The sequence below is a fragment of the Rhinoraja longicauda genome, chromosome 3 (assembly GCF_053455715.1).
Source record: "Rhinoraja longicauda isolate Sanriku21f chromosome 3, sRhiLon1.1, whole genome shotgun sequence".
In the NCBI taxonomy this organism is placed as follows: Eukaryota; Metazoa; Chordata; class Chondrichthyes; order Rajiformes; family Arhynchobatidae; genus Rhinoraja; species Rhinoraja longicauda.
In genome coordinates this window covers 68376715-68396171 of record NC_135955.1, presented here as the reverse complement: position 1 = coordinate 68396171, position 19457 = coordinate 68376715, and the positions used below count along the sequence as shown (strand labels likewise).

At 40.7% G+C, this 19457-nt stretch overlaps 1 protein-coding gene across 2 annotated transcripts in view; it reads left to right on the top strand.

The window, feature by feature from the left end:
- ap3s1 (adaptor related protein complex 3 subunit sigma 1) overlaps nucleotides 1-8456 on the top strand; it is a 59025-nt gene extending 50569 nt beyond the window's left edge. The window contains exons 6-7 of one of the 2 annotated variants that reach the window (XM_078396317.1): nucleotides 1941-1999; nucleotides 7166-7290. In XM_078396317.1, coding sequence (XP_078252443.1) covers nucleotides 1941-1976 — 36 coding nt within the window. In that variant the 3' untranslated portion in view covers nucleotides 1977-1999; nucleotides 7166-7290. Of the gene's footprint in view, nucleotides 1-1940; nucleotides 2000-7165 lie in introns of both variants that reach the window. The other variant, XM_078396318.1, reaches the window with a different exon arrangement.
- Nucleotides 8457-19457: the final 11001 nt, after the last annotated feature.

Here is a 19457-nt window from a genome sequence, read left to right as displayed (position 1 = left end):
CTTCTCTTTGCGAATGAGAATTGTTTCGCTGGGTGCTTCTATTGGAGGGAGAGATGGTTGCTCCCAGATTCCCCTTTGTTCTGCTTTATTTCCAAAATGACCTGACTTGCCCTGAATATCGACAGACATGAAAAATACAGTGAAAGTCAAAGATGTTTGGAGAGGGGGAAGGGAAAGGAAAATAAAGGAATTAGACAGAAGTAAAATGAATACATGTAGTTGCACTTTTAATTTTGAATCATCATGGGCTAACATTCTTTCGAAGCTCACCCACTCAGTACTTTGGATGTTCTATCAGTCCATAAAAGCTGCCTCCTTATTTCAGTGTGCTGGTGCTGATTGGTGATTCTACTTTCTTATTTAGATTATTAGACATAGGTTGAATGGCCTAATTTTGCTCCTATCAAGTCTGCTCTGCCATTCGATCATGGCTGATGTATTTTTCCCTCTCAACCCTATTCTCCTACCTTCTCGTAACCTTTGACGCTCTTACTAATCAAGAATTTTGTCCAAAGTTGCTTAGATCAGACTGTAAAACAAACTGGACAGAATGGCAATTCTAAATTGTGATTTTTAGTTGTATCTTAATTATGCCACATCTCACTGATATCATGTGTTCAGTATTTGTCACTTGCACACTGGCCAACTTGTTATCAGTTTTAAGATCTGTGAATCATCAAGATCTTTGCATGCAGCCAGGTTACAAGAAGATCAGCTGCCTTGCCAGTAACAAAAACCAGGTGAGTGCTCCAATTATAAATAGTTTTCTTAAAACTGGAGCTGTAATACTAAAACTGTTTGGGCCCCAATAAAGCGTTCATTAAAATGCAGTAAAAGATTATTTACAGAGAGAGTATATAGATTTGAAGCATCTTAGCAATTTTATAAAGCATGCTTCCTGCTTTGGGGAGTTATAATGTTGAGAAATGTCCTCCTTTTGATGATTTGGCCTTTGAGTTGATATCTCTCACTGGATCAAATTGATCAAATAACTCAGACAGAATTGACCTTCTGAAGAGCTAAGATCCATTACTGCTGTTCTTTCTACAACCCCATTGTAAAGCGACAGGCTGCATAAATTTCACATTGGTGTAATTGATTTGGAGTAAAAATTAAACTGTTTAAATTGTCTTAAAGTTTAGCTGTTAGAGGAGTAGGGTTAGGAAATTGAAAATTGAAGTCTGCCATGGTGGCATTAAAAGCACTTATCTCTGTTCTCTCACAACTTGGCTTGAATGTACATGTCTGGATATTTCTAAGTGAATTTCTCAATCACACCATACTGTATCTGATGGGTATTCATAAAAAATAGGTGCAGGAGTCGGCCATTCAGTCCTTCGAGCCAGCACTGGTAAAAGAAGGTAGAATATCCTATCACATTTATACAAGATAAATTGCAAGAGCTTTTGGCTTCTCTGTTGAATGGGTTAGTAGATTTTCCTGTGTAATCCCCTTTGATTGGTATTTAAAGTGTTAGAGTAGAAAGGTTCCAGCATTGGATCATTGGGGTGCTGTACTGTTAAATGACTTGTTTCTGACCTTGTTGGTTCTGAGTCGAATGGGGAGAAAGAACATTGAATTTCATTTCTCCTGATTGTGATTGTGATATCAGCTTGAGGGGGAACACGGTTGAACTTTGCTGCAATTTGTTTCATGATGTACATATAGTAAACTGTTGTTTGTTGTTTCACATAAAAGATAAATGTTTTACGGATCAAGTACTGGAGCAGCAAACTATGGAACATACTTGTGTCCATACTTTTTGTTGAATGAAATGGGAGGGGAGAAGGTCTGATATTGGACTGACTCGAGTCGTTCTCCATTTATTTGTGTATAACATTATAAAGTACATCTTTTTATTCCTTAGTCATCTTGAAGTTATTCTTCACTTTCCAAAAACTGGTGACCTTTCTAGCAATTTCCATTCTTCTCTCTTACAGACTTTTATCTTTCAATCTCCCAGACAGGACAGATAGATTCTGTTACTATAATCTCTCAGGTACTGCTGCCTTTAAATGGCCCACCATAACTCCTCCTCTTGTTGTTCACAAATAGAAAGCAAAATGATGTCAGAGTTATGGGTCACTTGTATGGGAACCTCATTATCATATGTCTCATGTTAGGGACGTTATGAGGTATAGATGTTAAAGTACTTTAATTCTTCCTATAGGCTTCTCCTTATTTTGTTCTCCTACTTGCAGACTTCATTTTGTTTTCTCTATCTTGTAATTGCATGCATGCAATATAATCCTTTGAGTGTATCATCAGACTAGGAACATTAATCACTTGTGACCATTATGATTTTCATTCATTCTTTATCTAATGCTTGTTGTATGAGGAGCATGGTTTAACTCACCAAACTCATTTACAGTTACGCATCCATCTATAATTCTGACTAAAACAAGCTATACAGTAGAATTCTCCATACATTAATTCTCATGCAGGGGTGTTTATCTAAAACCTGGCTGTTAATCGTGTTTTATTTTCTTCAAGAACCTATCAAATCTTCTGCACCTAATTTGTAACTTTTCTATAGTGAGTTGTTATTTAAATTTTCATTGTAATATTTTTATTTGGTTAACCAAATTCTATTTTCTTTGAACATTTTCCTTGCTTTTCTTGGTCATCTGCTCAGTGTGCTTCTCGAACATTTTGCAATAAACTCATATTAGTTTGTAACATCAATTTACATAAAGACCATTTTAATTCTAATTTAAAAATTCCATCACTCTGCATATTACTCACATTAATGGTGTCCTCTAATTCTCAACCTGTCATTGTTCTGAAAGAATTAATATTTTTAAACTTGCTGTATCCATAGTATTAATTCTATGCAATACCTTTTATAATGTTAGCTGATCTCTTGCAGATGAATTTCCAGAAAATGTTAACGCGATTGGTGATCCCTTTGCTTGAACTGCATGAACATGCATGATTAGTTAGTCTTGTTGGAGAGTATATCTGCAAATAATCTTATAATTCCTGAATGCATCATGAGAAATTGCTTGCATGAATTTCTTTAAAATATTGCCTCCAATTTGCGATGTCATCACTTTGCTTTGCTGTCCTCAATTTCTATGGAATAACAGGATAACTTCCATGGTGGCCATGAACTCTTCATCCTAAACTTACATTTTTATGTGTTGAGAGGTAGAACTGCAAAGAACACATACAAAGGCCTAACAGCATCTGAAAGAGGGAAGTGGGTTAATGTTCAGAATTGAGTCACTTGCCAATGAATTCTGTCAGATGAGTTAATACTTTCTTGAGAGGGCTAACTATTGCTGATTATTTGTATTTTTCCAAGTAATTATGGGACCTAAATTTTCCGTTTTTAAACAAAAACGAATTTTCTCTTGTCATTGTAATCAAAATGCAAATGACCATATCCACTTATAGAATCATGTTACATTTGAAACCGTACACAGGTTAATAGCAGAAAGAACTGCAGATGCTGGTTTAAATCGAAGGTAGACATAAAATGCTGGAGTAACTCAGCAGGACAGGCAGCATCTCTGAAAAGAAGGATTGGGTGATGTTTTGGATCGAGATCCTTCTTCAGACATGTCAGGGGAGTGGGCGGGACAGAGATAGAAGATAGACACAAAATGTTGGAGTAACAGCGGATCAGGCTATCTCTGGAGAGAAGTAATGGGTGACGTTTCGGTTTGAGACCCTTTTTCAGACTGCAAGTGCTATTTGAAATTAGAGAAGTCAATCTTCATACTGCTGGGGTATGACTTCACTAACTTCAAATAGCCCTTGCTTTCTCTCTTTCTCCATCCTTCCCAGTTCTCCCACCAGTCTTACTGTCTCCTACTACATTCTGTCTCTGTCCCGCCCACTCCCCTGACATCAATCTGAAGAAGGGTCTTGACCCGAAATGTCAGCCATTCCTTCTCTCCAGAGATGCTGCCTGTCCCTCTAAGTTACTCCAGCATTTTGTGTCCATACAGGTTAGTATGACCTTCTAGATTATAAAAAATGCTTTTTTAAAATTTGAAATTGTAATGGAGGGAAGCACAGCAAAGTTGACTAAGATTGTTGTAGGTACTACCTCTCCCTATGTAAAATAATGTACAGCCTACGAATATTTGTTTAATTTATTAGGCATTTATTGGCTAAATAAGCAGTTACCATTTCTTTGTTCTGATAACCCAATGGTAGGATTGTATGAAATAGACATATCTACAAGTGACTGGTTGTTGTTGGAACAGTATAAATGGTAAGAATATCCCTTGAAGATCAATGGAACCCCTTGAGCAATAGAATAAAGATCCTCTGGTCTTTGCTTTTCGCCCCACCTGCCTCTGCATCAAACACATCATTCTCCAACATTTCCACCAGCTGCAACATGACCCCACTACCAGACACGTTTTTCCTGCCCACCACTTTGTGTTTTTCCTCAAAGACCATTCTCTCCATGACTTCCTGATTTGGTCATCCCTGCCCCTCCCAAGTCAACTGCAGGAGGTGTAACATCTGCTCCCTTGCCTCCATTCAGGGACCTAAACAGCCCTCGCAAGTGAGACAATGGGTTACTTGCACCTCCTCCAACCTCATCCATCACATTCAGTGTTCTCAATAATGCCTCTTATATGTGGGTGATGCCAAGCATAGACTAGGTAACCGCTTCGTTGAACACTTGTGTTCTGTCTGGTACAGCCTGCTGCAGCTCCAGGTTGGTAGATTTTTTTAGTTCTCCTTCCCATAGTGACCTTTCTGACCTTGACCTCTTCCATCTGCCAATTAACCCGTCGTTTCCTGGATCCTCCTATCACTTGCCAGCTCTTGTCCCACTCCTACCTTCTTTCTACCTCCTTGTACCAGCTATCTCTCTTCTACTGCAATCTTAAGGGTCTCAACACAATGCATCAAATGTCCACCTCCCTCCATATATACCGCCCGAGTGTTGAGCTTTTCAGCTGATTGATTGTTTTTGCTCAAGATTCCAGCAACTGCAGTCTTTTGTGCATCAAATATAAAGATCCACTTACATTGTTTCCATAATCTTATGTCATGATTATGGTGCGAGGATAGGTCGGCCCTGCCAGACGTTGCTGTTAAGATTAACACTAACCTGTTCTAAGAAACACCTGAAATGTTTAAAACCACTAGCATTTTCCTAGTGCAGGGAAAAAGTATGTCTGCATATGTTGTAAAAGTGACAGCCTCAATTCATTACTAGATCTCTTGTGATCTGCGTTTTGAAAGTCAACAGTTTAATTTACATTCCAGGATTTGAACAGATACCAAGATCTTTTATCAGGGCTGATGGGGAAGAGGAAGGATTGCCAATATATGGCAGTTTGGGGGAGGAGTGGGACGCAAGCTGGTAGGCGATTGGTAAAATCAGATGGGGAGCGGATGTGCAGATGAAACCAGGTGGGGGAGGGGAGGAGATGGGAAAGGTAGATAAAGAGAGAAGGAAACTAGATAGGTGGGTGTGTGGGAGAAAACACCAGGGATGTAGCTTGCCTAAAATAGGAAAATTCAATGTTCATACCTTTGGTTTTAGCCTATCCAAGCAGAATGTGAGATGTTGTTCATTCAGTTTGTGTTTGGCCTCTGTAGAACAGGAGAAGGCCAATGATAGATGAATCAGTGTGAGAATATGAAGGAAAGTTAAAATGGCGTACAACTGAAAGCACAAGATGGTCACTGCAAACAGCAGGGGCTCCACAAAATAGTAATCTAGTCTGTGCTTGGCTTCTCCAATGTAGAGGAGGCTACGTTGTGAGCACCGAATACAGTGTGTGCCTTCAGAAGTACAGGCGACCCTCTGCCTCACTTCGAAGGGCTCTTTAGGTTCTTGGATGGTAGTTGGGAATAAGGTGGGTAGACAGGTGTTACCTATGATTGCAAGGGAAAGTGCCAGGGAGGGGTAGGAGGGATGAGCAGACCAGGAGGTTAGAGAGTGGTCCTTGTAGAAAGCGGGGGAAGATATGACTGGGGTTGAGATCATGTTGGAGCTGACGGAAATGGTGAAAGCCAGGATGTTGGTTGTGGAAGCTAGTATTGTGATATGTAAAAAACAAGGGAATTCTATGGCTGCTCTGTCTGGGAGAGTGGAGGATGACAGCTGATATGTAGAAAATGGAAGAAATGCATGTAAGGGCTCTTATCAACTGGCCTTGTTTCCAGAAGGAGGAGGACATTTCAGATGCTCTAAAGGAGAAGCTTCATCTTGAGAACAGATGTCACAGGAATGGGAAATTGGGATGGCAATCTTGCAGATGACCATGTAGGAGGATGTATAGTTGAGGTAGCTGTGGATTGCTGGGTTTACAGAAGTCAGTGGTAAGTTTCCTAATTTCACATCCTCCCTCACTACCATCCAGAATCCTAAACAGCTCTTCCACATGAGGCAGAGGTTTACCTGCCCCTTTTCCAACCTGCTCCACTGCATTCATGTGCTCCTCTACTTTGGAGCGCATAGTACATTCGGATGCTCATGTGGCCTTGTCTACAATGGAGAAGCCAAGCATAGACTAGATATCGAAGATAACTAAAACAAAGGTATTACAGGGCTCTAAGCCAAATGATGATAGTGGTGTCTAGCCCAACACAACATTCCAGACAATGGACAAGGTGGGAATGGACAAGGTGGGACCAAGGGTCTGTATAGCTCTATGATTTGATCGTCAAAATTTAAAAATAATATTTTGCTTCTCTTTTAAGAGAGCACTTTGGATGTTGTCACTGGAAACATTGAAATTTCAGTAACAATGATAAATCTTTTTTGCAGATAATACTAAATATATCTTGTGAAAACATTCTATTTTTACATCTGTAATAATGCAAAATACAACATTTTGTTTGTTCTCAAAATATTCTTGGGCTGTTGAGTGTATTACCTGTTTAAGTCACTGCAATAACTCAATTGATTTATTACACTTTGAATATTTCAGGTGCCTGAGGAAAGTTTCCAGTCTGGTTAAGGAACAGACTATGAATATAATGCACATAAATGTCCCATATTACTTCAAAAGTTAGGAGCAGTCAATACCAAAATTCTTAAAAAGTGCATTTTTCATTTGTTGCAAGTAATGAACAATGAAAAATAACTCGGTGTTTTCAACCCACCCTTCAAGAAAATATTTCTGAAAACTGATTGTGTTCTTGAGTACTCTTCTAATTTTTAAATATTTGCATCCTTGTTTAGGCTGGTCTTGCGGGAGCTCCAGCCAGGGCTGTGTCAGCAGTAAAAAATATAAACCTTCCGGAAATTCCTCGAAATATTAACATAGGAGACATCAGCATTAAAGTGCCAAACCTGCCCTCATTTAAATGAGAAAACAACCTCGGCTTCCAGTTTGGAATATTTTCTAATCAAAGTTTACCATGCAACTGTCTACCAAATTAAATATCTAATTAGTATCAAAAGGTACGTTGGAAAATTATATTCTACATTGCACCAGTAAAACACAAAAAGCATTTTGTTGTGCTTGATTTATTTTATATCCACTTTCCTGTGTAATGTTACATTTACATTGACATTCCAGTGCTCTCTGAAGTGACTTTTAATTGTGTGCTGGCTGCTATTTAAAGTAATTATTTAAGACACAGTGATTTTGTAAAATCTGTGCTATCAATTATTCTTTGTATATCTGATGGAATCCATATAAACAGTAAAAGAACACACTGACTATTTTGGGAATATTTGTATTTATTTAGAAATCTGTTGTACAGTGGAGCGAATGAACATTTTCTTAAGGTTCCCACTTGCAGTATTATGATAGTTTAAAAAAAACAGCAGATCTTCAAATGTGAAGATTGTTATCATTTTCAATTCAGAATTTGTTGTAGAATCCAGCATCGGCAAACAAGTCATTTGCAATATTTTGTTGTCTGTGTATTCCTGATAGCTTCACGTGCATTTATAGTCAATGAGGACGTTGTTAGACGAGGTTAAAGACAAAATAACAAGGGGTTTGACATTCATTTTTAAAATGCAACTAAGATAAGCTTTTGAAGCTTGGCTTGCCTGGGATGCAAGGTTTAAGTCCCATCTTAATTCATACACATACGGTTTACGAACAATATTTGCACCTATTGTAGGTGTGACCTATGGTTTCTAAATGTTTAATTTTTATAATGGAAATGCGAGCCCATTAAGCACAATGCATTACTTGTACAAAACGAACAATTGAAATATTCATTGTTTAGAAATATAGCATTTATGACTGAATTTTACTTGAAGTTATTGACAGATTCAAAAATGACTTTTAATGATGAAGGAAAGAAAGTACCTATTGAGCCAAAAAGGATTTAATCAAGGGAAGTCTGCCTAGATGGAATTTAAAGACTGTGGCTGTAATGGCTAAATAGGTACTTGAAATGTTTTGAAAATAAACATATTTACAACCTGAAAGGAATATTTAATTTCATTGCAGCAGAATACACATAAAGTAGTGAATACATTTATATATTGTGCAGCATAATATAGCTTATAACTGTATCACCTTATTTGTTATATGGTTAATAAAGTTATATTTACTTTTCCCTTTGATGGTTTGCAATCTGAAGTTATTAACATCTTCATACAGCACTTTGATTAATCTGCATATTAGTGCAATGCCTGAAGTATACAAGGTAAAAGGAACTTGCAACATGCATTATGAACAAGAAACATGCAGCTGGTTAAATAATGTTGTGTGGGAGAGACTAATTTTCTTTGCCTCCATCTAAGAGCACAAAGCAGTGCATAATAAACACAAAAATAATTTGTATTGTTCTTGCATTGCTTTTACATGATTAATGTATGCAATCAGAAATTTGACAGTTTAGAGCCCTTCGGCAGAGTTTTGACCAGCATCCACTATGAACATGAAATGCCAATGTATGAACAGATGAACACATCAATCTATTTGCATTATGCAGTAATTATCTCCAGGATGATTAGCAGAAGTCAATTAGTCATCATAACAGCAACATGGCTACACTGTTGAAGTTTGAAAGGATCATCAGTCACTTGTGAAATTATTGGTGTCAGTTGGAGCTAGGTGCAAATCATCATCATGCAACACAGATTATGTCACAAGTGAAAGCCACCCTTATTATGATAGTTCAATACAAAATCAGTGTTTTTATACTCTATCAATAATGAAGCCCAGATTTCTCAAGCTTTTCTAACCACAGTATCTGTTGTCTCCTCTGTTGTCTCCTCACTCTCAGCAGCTATTCATGCACTCCTGCAGTCAAACTCTTCACAGTTGTTCCTTCATGTTTATTGTCATCTGCAAATTTGAACTTTTTATCTGCACATATTCCAAATCATAAAGACAGACAACAGTCATCCAAGCATCAACCACTCTATCACTGCCTATCATTCTTCAATCAAGAGAAAATGTCACTTACCACGTGAATTCCTTTCCAATGTGCATACATGTTTGGCTCAGTTCCCTTGCACCAAGTTAAATCTTGGAACAGTTTCACTCTGCTTTTATTTCATTCCTGAGAAACATGGAAACATAGAAAAATAGGTGCAGGAGTAGGCCCTTCGAGCCAGAACCGCCATTCAATATGATCATGGCTGATCATCTAAAATCAGTATCCTGTTCCTGCTTTTTCCCCATATCCCTTGATTCCTTTAGCTAAATCTAAAGAGCACTTGGTGAATCTGCTGTCTCTCATTTGAGAACTTTTCAGAAGGTATAGGGTTTAAATCCTGCAGCTATTTGGAAGGGATAGCGTAGAACTAGTGTGAACGTGTGATTGATGGCCGGCATTGAAAGTTGGCCAAAGTGCCTGTCTATGCAATATCACTAAACCAAACAACGTGGTCTCTGTAATGGAGAAACCAAACACGGGTTGGATGATAACTTTGTGTAGCACCTGCCTTCAGTCCAAAAGAATGATGCTGAGCTCATCACTTTTGTTATCCATCCCATCATCACTGAGCTGATGGCCTCACGTGATCTTACGAAATAACACCTCACTTTCTCTCTGGGCAGCTTCCAGAATGAAATCTCCAACATTAGGTAACTTTTTTTTGTTCTGTCTCCACAAGAATGGGTTATTTCTGCTGTCATCATCTTGGCCAAGTTTATCTTTTCGACCGTGTAGCCTGGCCTGCTTGGTATGCCCCACCGCTATGCTATTTACACATTGCATGTTGAAAATTAACCACATTTTGCTGGAACTGGAGCCACTGAGAGGGCAGGAAATTTATCTTGGAAGATTTACCCTGCCAAAGGATATCAGTGAACCAAATGGATTGTTATGACAATCAAGCAAATTTATTAGTCAGGTAATTTAACCAGTACATTTACTACTGTATCAGACTGTTGAAAAATGACATGGGAAAGATCAATATACTGCACAAATAATGAGAAAAGATGCTGTTGGAACCACAATACTGCAGTTAAAAATGTAATTCTTTTAAATCATTAATATAGTCATAATTTTTGTATGTTATGCTGCTAAATTGGTGTCTTAGAGTTACAAAATGAGAGGTTAAATTATTTTTGTGTTTTATGATAATCCTTGTGATGCATAGAGTAAACAGTAACTGTAAAGCACAACCTTAACGGCACTTTGTTTTTTTGCTCAAGATCCCAGCATTTGCTGTCTCTTGTGCCTCCAAACTTAACCCCACTGACTGGAAAAACAGAGTAAGAACTACCACTAAAATATATACCACATTTTAGTTTTCAGGTTGAACTTTGGCAATCTGTATGTGTTTTTAGAGATCAACTTTCATGTGCTGGAATCGGCTTTTTCTCCTGGTATTTGGGAACTGCTGCTATTTTCCATCACTTTGAGGTCGTCTGTTAATTAGAACCAGCTCTGGAACGGTTTATGTAATCAGTTTCGTGTTTATAATGAACGCAAGAACGTTTCAGCAGTGTTATGTAAGTTGAATCCATTTCCTTGTATTCTATACTCTGTAAAGCTAACCATCATAAAACTATTCAACACCATCATAAAGTTTATGAATTTAATGTTCTTTGGGCAGTAATTTCCACCTTTAAAAGCTAAATTGCATTTAAAAAAATTAACTAGACCAAGTGTAAACCTCTCCTGCATTGGTGCAGCTCCCTCTCCCCTCTCTCCCTCCCACTCACCCTCCCTCCCCGTCTCCTCCCCCTCCTGCCCTCTCCCCCTTCCCCTTCCCCTCCCCCTTCCCCCCACTCCATCCCCCTCAACCCCCCCCCTTATCCTCCCCCCTCCTCCTCCCTCCCTCGGAGATAGATTTAAACTTTAAAATGTGAATAACTTTAAAATATAACACCGATTCAATGAAACTTCTTACATTAGCACCAAAGGGACGATGGTGAGTAAGGTGGGCCTACAATTGTTGCTCTATCGTGTACTGTTTTGGCTGTAGTTCAGGAACAAACAAACAACGAGAGTTTTAGTATATAGATTACTTGAGTTTGATATAATTGCATAAACGCATTAGCCTAAAACTGAGCCCAAAGTTTCGTTATCCTGCACACCAGACATGGATAAATACTTTGAAATACTTTGATGATATCATCATCCTATTTCTCCAGCCTCATATTAATCTGCTTTACCCCTTTGTGCACAAGCACTTGACACCAGGAGCAATGCAGAGATTATTACCTCTTGCTTTCCTGCATACCATCAGTTTTAAAATCTTTGACCTCAGTGCGCTTATTTATACAGTTTAGTTCCCATAAGGATGATGATATCTGTGTATTCATCTTCTTTCAAAGTATTTATCCATGTCTAACAAACTTCTTTCCCCTATCAAAATCAATTTCCCCTAGCATAAAATTAACATACCTAAATTAAGATGGGCAGGTGAAGGGTGTGTGTGAGTTTGCTGCAGACATTTTTGTACAATCCATATCCCTCCAAACCTGTCCTTTCCATGTACCTGTCTTATTATTTCTTAAATGATGGGATAGTCCCAGCCTCAACTACCTCCTCTGGCAGCTTGTTCCATACACCCACCACCCTTTGTGAAAAAGTTACCCGTTGGATTCCTATTAAATCTTTTCCCCTTCACCTAGAACTTATGTCTTCTGGTCCTCGATTCCCCTTCTCTGGGCAAGAGTCAGTGCATCTACCTGATCTATTCCTCTCATGATTTTGTACACCTCTATAAGATCCCTCCTCATCCTCCTGCGCTGCATGGAATAGAGACCCTGTCTGCTAAACCTCTCCCGAAAGCTCACACTCTCTAGTCCTGGCAACATCCTCGTAAATCCTTTCTGAACCTTTTCAAGCTTGACAATATTTTTCCTATAACATGGTGCCCAGAACTGAACACAATATATCAAATGCGGTCTCACCAACATCTTATACATGACCACCCAACTTCTATATAAGTAGCTAATGTTGTTCCTTTAAGAAGGGAAAAAGAGAGAATCCAGAGAATTACAGGCTGTTGAGCCTCAAGTCAGTGGTAGGGAAGTGGTCTGTTCTTAGACCACTGCCGTTTGTGATATATATAAATTACTTAAGCATAAATGTAGATAAGTCAGTTAGTAAGTTTGCAGATGACACCAAGATTATTGCAGTCGTGGACTATGAGAATGGCTGTCAAGGTATAGACAATAGGTGTGGGAGTAGGCCATTCGGCCCTTCGAGCCAGCACCACCATTCAATGTGATCATGGCTGATCATTCTCAATCAGTACCCTGTTCCTGCCTTCTCCCCATAATCCCTGACTCCGCTATCCTTAAGAGCTGTATCGAGCTCTCTCTTGAATGCATTCAGAGAATTGGCCTCCACTGCCTTCTGAAGCAGAGAATTCCACAGATTTACAACTCTCAGACTGAAAATGTTTTTCCTCATCTACGTTCTAAATGGCCTACCCCTTATTCTTAAACTGTGGCCCCTGGTTCTGGAATCCCCCAACATTGGGAACATGTTTCCTGCCTCTAACGTGTCCAACCCCTTAATAATCTTATATGTTTCGATAAGATCCCCTCTCATTCTTCTTAATTCCAGTGTATACAAGCCTAGTCGCTCCAGTCTTTCAACATATGACAGTCCCACCATTCTGGGAATTAACCTAGTAAACCTACGCTGCACTCCCTCAATAGCAAGAATATCCTTCCACAAATTTGGAGACCAAAACTGCACACAGTACTCCAGGTGCGGTCTCACTAGGGCCCTGTACAACTACAGAAGGAACTCTTTGCTCCAATACTCAACTCCTCTCGTTATGAAGGCTAACATTCCATTGGCTTTCTTCACTGCCTGCTGTACCAGCATGCTTCCTTTCAGTGACTGATGCACTGAGACACCCAGGAAACTAGTACGTCCCCTTTTCCTAACTTGACACCATTCAGATAATAATCTGCCTTCCTATTCTTACCACCAAAGTGGATCTCACACTTATCCACATTAAACTGCATCTGCCATGCATCCGCCCACTCACACAACCTGTCCAAGTCACCCTGCAACCTCATAGCATCTTCCTCACAGTTCACACTACCACCCAGCTTTGTATCATCTGCAAATTTGCTAATGGTACTTTTAATCCCTTCATCCAAGTCATTAATGTATATTGTAAATAGCTGCGGTCTCAGCACCGAGCCTTGTGGTACCCCACTAGGCACTGCCTGCCATTCTGAAAGGGACCCATTTATCCCCACTCGTTGCTTTCTTTCTGCCAACCAATTTTCTATCCATGCCAGTACCTTATCCCCAATACCATGTGCTCTAATTTTGCCCACTAATCTCCTATGTGGGACCTTGTTGAAGGCTTTCTAAAAGTCGAGGTACAACACATCCACCGGTTCTCCCCTGTCAATTTTTCTAGTTACATCCTCAAAAAATTCCAGAAGATTAGCCAAGCATGATTTCCCGTTCGTAAATCCATGCTGACTCGGAACGATCCTGTTATTGCTATCCAAATGCTCCGCAATTTCTTCTGTTATAATTGACTCCAGCATCTTCCCCACCACTGGTGTCAGACTAACTGGTCTATAATTTCCCGTTTTCTCTCTCCCTCCTGCTTAAAAAGTGGGATAACATTAGCTACCCTCCAATCCACAGGAACTGATCCTGAATCTATAGAACATTGGAAAATGATCACCATTGCGTCCACAATTTCTAGAGCCACCTCCTTAAGTATCCTGGGATGCAGACCATCAGGCCCTGGGGATTTATCAGCCTTCAGTCCCATCAGTTTACCCAACACCATTTCCTGCCTAATGTGAATTTCTTTGAGTTCCTCCGTCACCCTAGGATCTCTGGCCACTAGAACATCTGGGGGATTGTTTGTATCTTCCTTAGTGAAGACAGATACAAAGTACTGGTTCCAACTCGTCTGCCATTTCCTTGTTCCCCATAATAAATTCCCCTGCTTCTGTCTTCAAGGGACCCACATTTGCCTTGACTATTTTTTTCCTCTTAAAAAAGCTTTTACTATCCTCCTTTATATTATTGGCTAGCTTACCCTCGTACCTCATCTTTTCTCCCCGTATTGCCTTTTTAGTTATCTTCTGTTGCTCTTTAAAAGAGTCCCAATCCTCTGTCTTCCCACTCTTCTTTGCTATGTTATACTTCTCTTTTATTTTTATGCTGTCCTTGACTTCCCTTGTCAGGCATGGGTGCCTCTTACTCCCCTTAGAATTTTTCCTCCTCTTGGGGATAAATTGATCCTGCAACTTCTGCATTATTCCCAGGAATACCTGCCATTGCTGTTCTACCGTCTTCTCTGCGAGGGCCTCCTTCCAGTCAAATCTGTCCAGCTCCTGCCTCATGCCTCTGTAATCCCCTTTGCTATACTGTAATACCGACACTTCCGAGTTTCCCTTCTCCCTCTCAATTTGTAGAGTAAAACATCATATTATGATCACTGTCTCCTAATGGCTCTTTTACCTTGAGTCCCCTTATCAGATCAGGTTCATTGCACAACACTAAATCCAGAATTGCCTTCTCCCTGGGAGGCTCCAGTACAAGCTGTTGTAATAATCCATCTCGGAGACACTCCACAAACTCTCTTTCCTGGGGTCCATTACCAACCTGGTTTTCCCAGTCTACCTGCATGTTGAAATCTCCCATAACCACCGTAGCATTTCATTTGTGACATGCCAATTTTAGCTCTTGATTCAACTTGCACCCTGTGTCGAGGCTACTGTTTGGGGGCCTGTAGATAACTCCCATTAGGGTCTTTTTACCCTTACAATTCCTCATTTCTATCCATACTGATCCCACATCTCCTGATTGTATATCACCCCTTGCAAGGGAGTGAATATCATTCCATACCAACAGAGTGACCCCACCCCCTCTGCCTACCTGTCTATCTTTTCTGTATGTTGTGTACCCCTGAATATTCAGTTCCCAGCCCTGGTCCTCTTGTAGCCATGTCTCTGTAATTCCCACAACATCATACTTGCCAATGTCTAACTGAACCTCAAGCTTATCCACTTTGTTTTTAATACTTTGCGCATTTAAATACAACACTTTAACTTCGGTGTTCACTTCCCCTCTCACACCGGTCACAATTGGCCCTGACCTTACTCTCTTATCCCATCTAGAACTTCCCTTCCCATTTATTCGAGAGTCCTTTGCAATTTCATCTGTATTCGCTTCCCCTTTAACTCCATCTTCATATTCCCAATTTTTCAACCCCTTCCCCCCACTACTTAGTTTAAACCCACACGTGTAGTACTAGCAAACCTGCCTGCCAAAATGTTGGTCCCCCTGCTGTTAAGGTGCAACCCGTCCCTTTTGTACAGGTCACCCCTACCCCAGAAGAGATCCCAGTGGTCTAGAAATCTAAATCCCTGCTCCCTGCACCAGTCCCTCAGCCATACATTCATATCCCCGATCTCTTTGTTCCTGCCCTCACCAGCACGAGGTACAGGTAGCAGTCCAGTTATAACCACCCTCGATGTCCTACTTCTCAGTCTTCTTCCCAACTCTCTAAACTCACGTTGCAGTATCTCTTTCCTCTTCCTCCCGACGTCGTTCGTGCGCACGTGGACAACTACTTCCGGTTGATCGCTTTCCCTCGCTAGGATGTTCTGAAGCCGGTCCATGATGTCTTGAACCCTGGCACCAGGGAGGTAACAGACCATCCTCAAGTCCCGCCTGCCACCACAGAATCTACTGTCCGTACCTCAGACAATGGAGTCACCCACTACTATGGCTCTTCCAGAATTCGGTCTCACCGGTCGAGTCTCCTTGCCTGGATTAGAGCCACCAACCAGTCCGCCACTCGGACTGGAAGCATCTTCTGCCCCGACAGCTCCCAAGAGGGTGTACCTGTTTGCAATAGGCACAGCCACCGGGGTCTCCTATAGTCCACGTTCACTCCCCTTTGAAACGGTCTCCCACCTTCGCTCGACCTGAACCCTTGGCGTGACAGCATCACAGTAGGTCCTGTCTGGGAAACTCGCATTCCCGGATGGCCCTGAGGTCATCCAGCTGCTTTTCCAACTCCACCACACGTCCATTCAGGAGCTGCACCTGGACACAGTTCTTTCAGGTGTAGCGCCCAGAAGCTCTAGCGGTGTCCCTACCTTCCTACATCCTGCAGGAAACATACTGCACCAACTTATCTGCCATTAATTTCGTGTCTATAAACAAAGCAGGCTCAAAAACAAGTGTAGCCTCCTCGCCGAAGACTCGCACTTTTCTCACAGGGCCGCTCCCCTTGTGCAAGCCTTGTTTATATCACTCACTAAATTGACTAATTGGCCTATTTTCCAAACTTCTAATTTAATTGATCAACCAATCCACGTACTCACTCCTATCCTGCCTTCTTCTGACGAGCTTGGAGGTATGCGCTTCACTGATTGCCTGCTAGCGTCCCTTTGGTGCTCTTTTTAAATGGACTTTTACCTGCAATTAACACTTGCGTTCTTTCAGCCCACGGTTGTCCTTGCTCCTGCTCCCCCGACCTTTACTGAAGAAGGGTCTCAACCTCAAGGTATACAACCCGATGGTAAGTGTAATGGAGATGTGCTGCGTAAGTTTTATACACAGAGTGGTGCCTGAAATGCATTTGCAGAGGTGGTGATGAAAATAGATATGATAGTAATGTTTAAGAGAATTTTAGATCAGCACATGGATATGAAGGAATATAGATCATATGTAGGCAGAAGTGATTAGTTTAATTTTGCATAATTTTTGGCGTTTGTAGTTTAATTTATTGTCAGATGTACCGAAGTACAGTGAAAAGCTTTTCGGTGTGTGCTATTCAGTCAATGAAAAGATTATACATGATTACAATCAAGCCATCCAGTGTACACATATAGGATAACGGGTATAACATTTTGTGCATGATAAAGTCTGATAAAGATGGTTCAAAGGTCTCCAATGAGGTAGATGGGAGGTCAGGACAGCACTATAGCTGGTGAGATGATGGTTTAGTTGCCTGTTAACAACGGGGAAAACTGTCCTTGAATCTGGAGGTGTGCATTTTCAAACTTCTGTACCTTCGCCTGATGGGAGAGGGGAGAAGAGGGAGAGAGAGTCCTTGATTTAGTCATTGATTATGCTGGTGGCCTTGCCAAGGCAGTGTGAAGTATAGATGGAGTTCATGGTAGGGAGATAGAAACAAAAGGCTGGAGTAACTCAGCGGGACAGGCAGCACCTCTGGAGAGAAAGAATGGTTGATGTTTCGGGTTGAGACCCTTCTTCAGACTAGAGTCAGGGGAAAGGGAAATAAGAGATATTGATGGTGATGCAGATATATAGAACAAATGAATGAAAGATATACAAAAAAGTAATGATTATGAAGGAAACAGGCCATTGTTAGCTGTTTGCTAGGTGAGAATGAGAAGCTGGTGCGACTTGGGTGGAGGAGGGACGGAGACAAAGTCTCTGTTGAGATTGGGGGGAAGGGGAGCAAGGGTGGAGCTGTGGCGTACCAAGGAGACAAGTGTGAGGGCCTCATCTATGATAGAAGGGGGAAACCCCCATTCCTTAAAAAATGAGGACATCTTGGATGTCCTGGTATGGAGCACCTCATCTTGGTTGCAGATGCGGCGTAGACGGAGGAATTGGGGGTAGGAGATAGAGTCTTTGCAGGAAGTAGGGTGGGAAAAAGTGTAGTCGAGAAAGTTGTGGAAGCCAGTGGGTTTGTAATTGATGTCTGTCGATAGTTTGTCTCCTGTGATGGTGACAGTGAGATCAAGAAAGGAGAGAGAGGTGTCAGAGATGGTAGGGAGATTGGTTTTCATGATGGTCTGGGCAACAGCCACAATTCTCTACAATTTCTTGCGGTCTTGGATAGAACTGTGCCATGTTCAGTGCAGACAATATGAGCCGAAGAACCTGTTCCTGTGCTGTACTATTCAATATTCGATATGTTCTTTTGCATATTCTGTATTCCACTTTAAATACACGTTATATTTTTTCAATTATATTTTGTGTCGTTATTCTTCTAAATTTACAATAGTGATAATGATTCAAAGGGAAAATAAGGCAGTTTGAAAGATGAGTCAGATTTATCCTGGCTTACCATCTATTTTCCAAACACTTGTCACATGAAGTGCCTTGGTTTACTGTTACAGGTGCTTTATAAATAGAATTTGTTGTGTTACACTCTACACTGAACTCGTTATAAACAATAGGCTGCAATTATAAAATGCTGCAACAAGTGGGCCATGTCTCTCAGACAAAGTAAAATCTTTTGGGAGATACAACAAATTTGACACAAACAACACCCTGTTCCAAATCACAAAACAGAATAGCAAATGGAAGACATTTTTAGAAAAGGTTCTGGTGCTCAGATGACTGTGTACAAAGGGGAAGTGTGACCTAATCAAGAGCACTTTGGGATGTGAGTGGGATGAGGAAACGTTAGGGCAGATTAAATAAGTGCTTGTTTTCATTGTTATGTCAAAAATCAATGGCATGAGCAAAGCTACTGGATTAATGCCTTCTTTGTGAAAGTGTTGTGAACCCACCAAATGTTGTATCTTTGTACAATATTACTAAAGTAGTGAACAATATTCAAAGTGAAGTAAGAATTTTGCAGTGTAATGCAAATGTTGCATTATATTGACGTTTCTACTTGTGTAAACTGTAATGGAAGTACTGTGAATACCAGAGATTGCACAGGGTGAAAACCTGAAATAAAAATGCTGGAAATACTCAGCAGGTGGCACAGTGGCGCAGTTGGTAGAGCTGCTGCCTCACACTGCAGGGACCCGGGTTCGATCCTGACCTTGGGTGTTGTCTGTGTGAAATAGCACGTTCTCCCCGTGACCACATGGGTTTCCTTTGGGTGCTCTGGTTTTTGAAGCACCCCGGAGATGTACATTTTTTAGGCTAACTGGCCTCTGTAAAATGCCCCTCATGTGCAGGGGATGGATGAGAAAAATGGGTAATGTAGAACTAGGGTGAACGGGTGATCGATGGGGGGGTCGGTGAGGACTCGGCACGGTTTTCGTGCTGTATCTTTGAATCAATCAAAAATCTTGAACTAAAATCAAGGTCAGGCAGAATCTTTGAGGGAAAAAAAACCTTTGTCAAAATCTGTTTTCATCCTGAAACATTAATCAGGATTTTCTAGT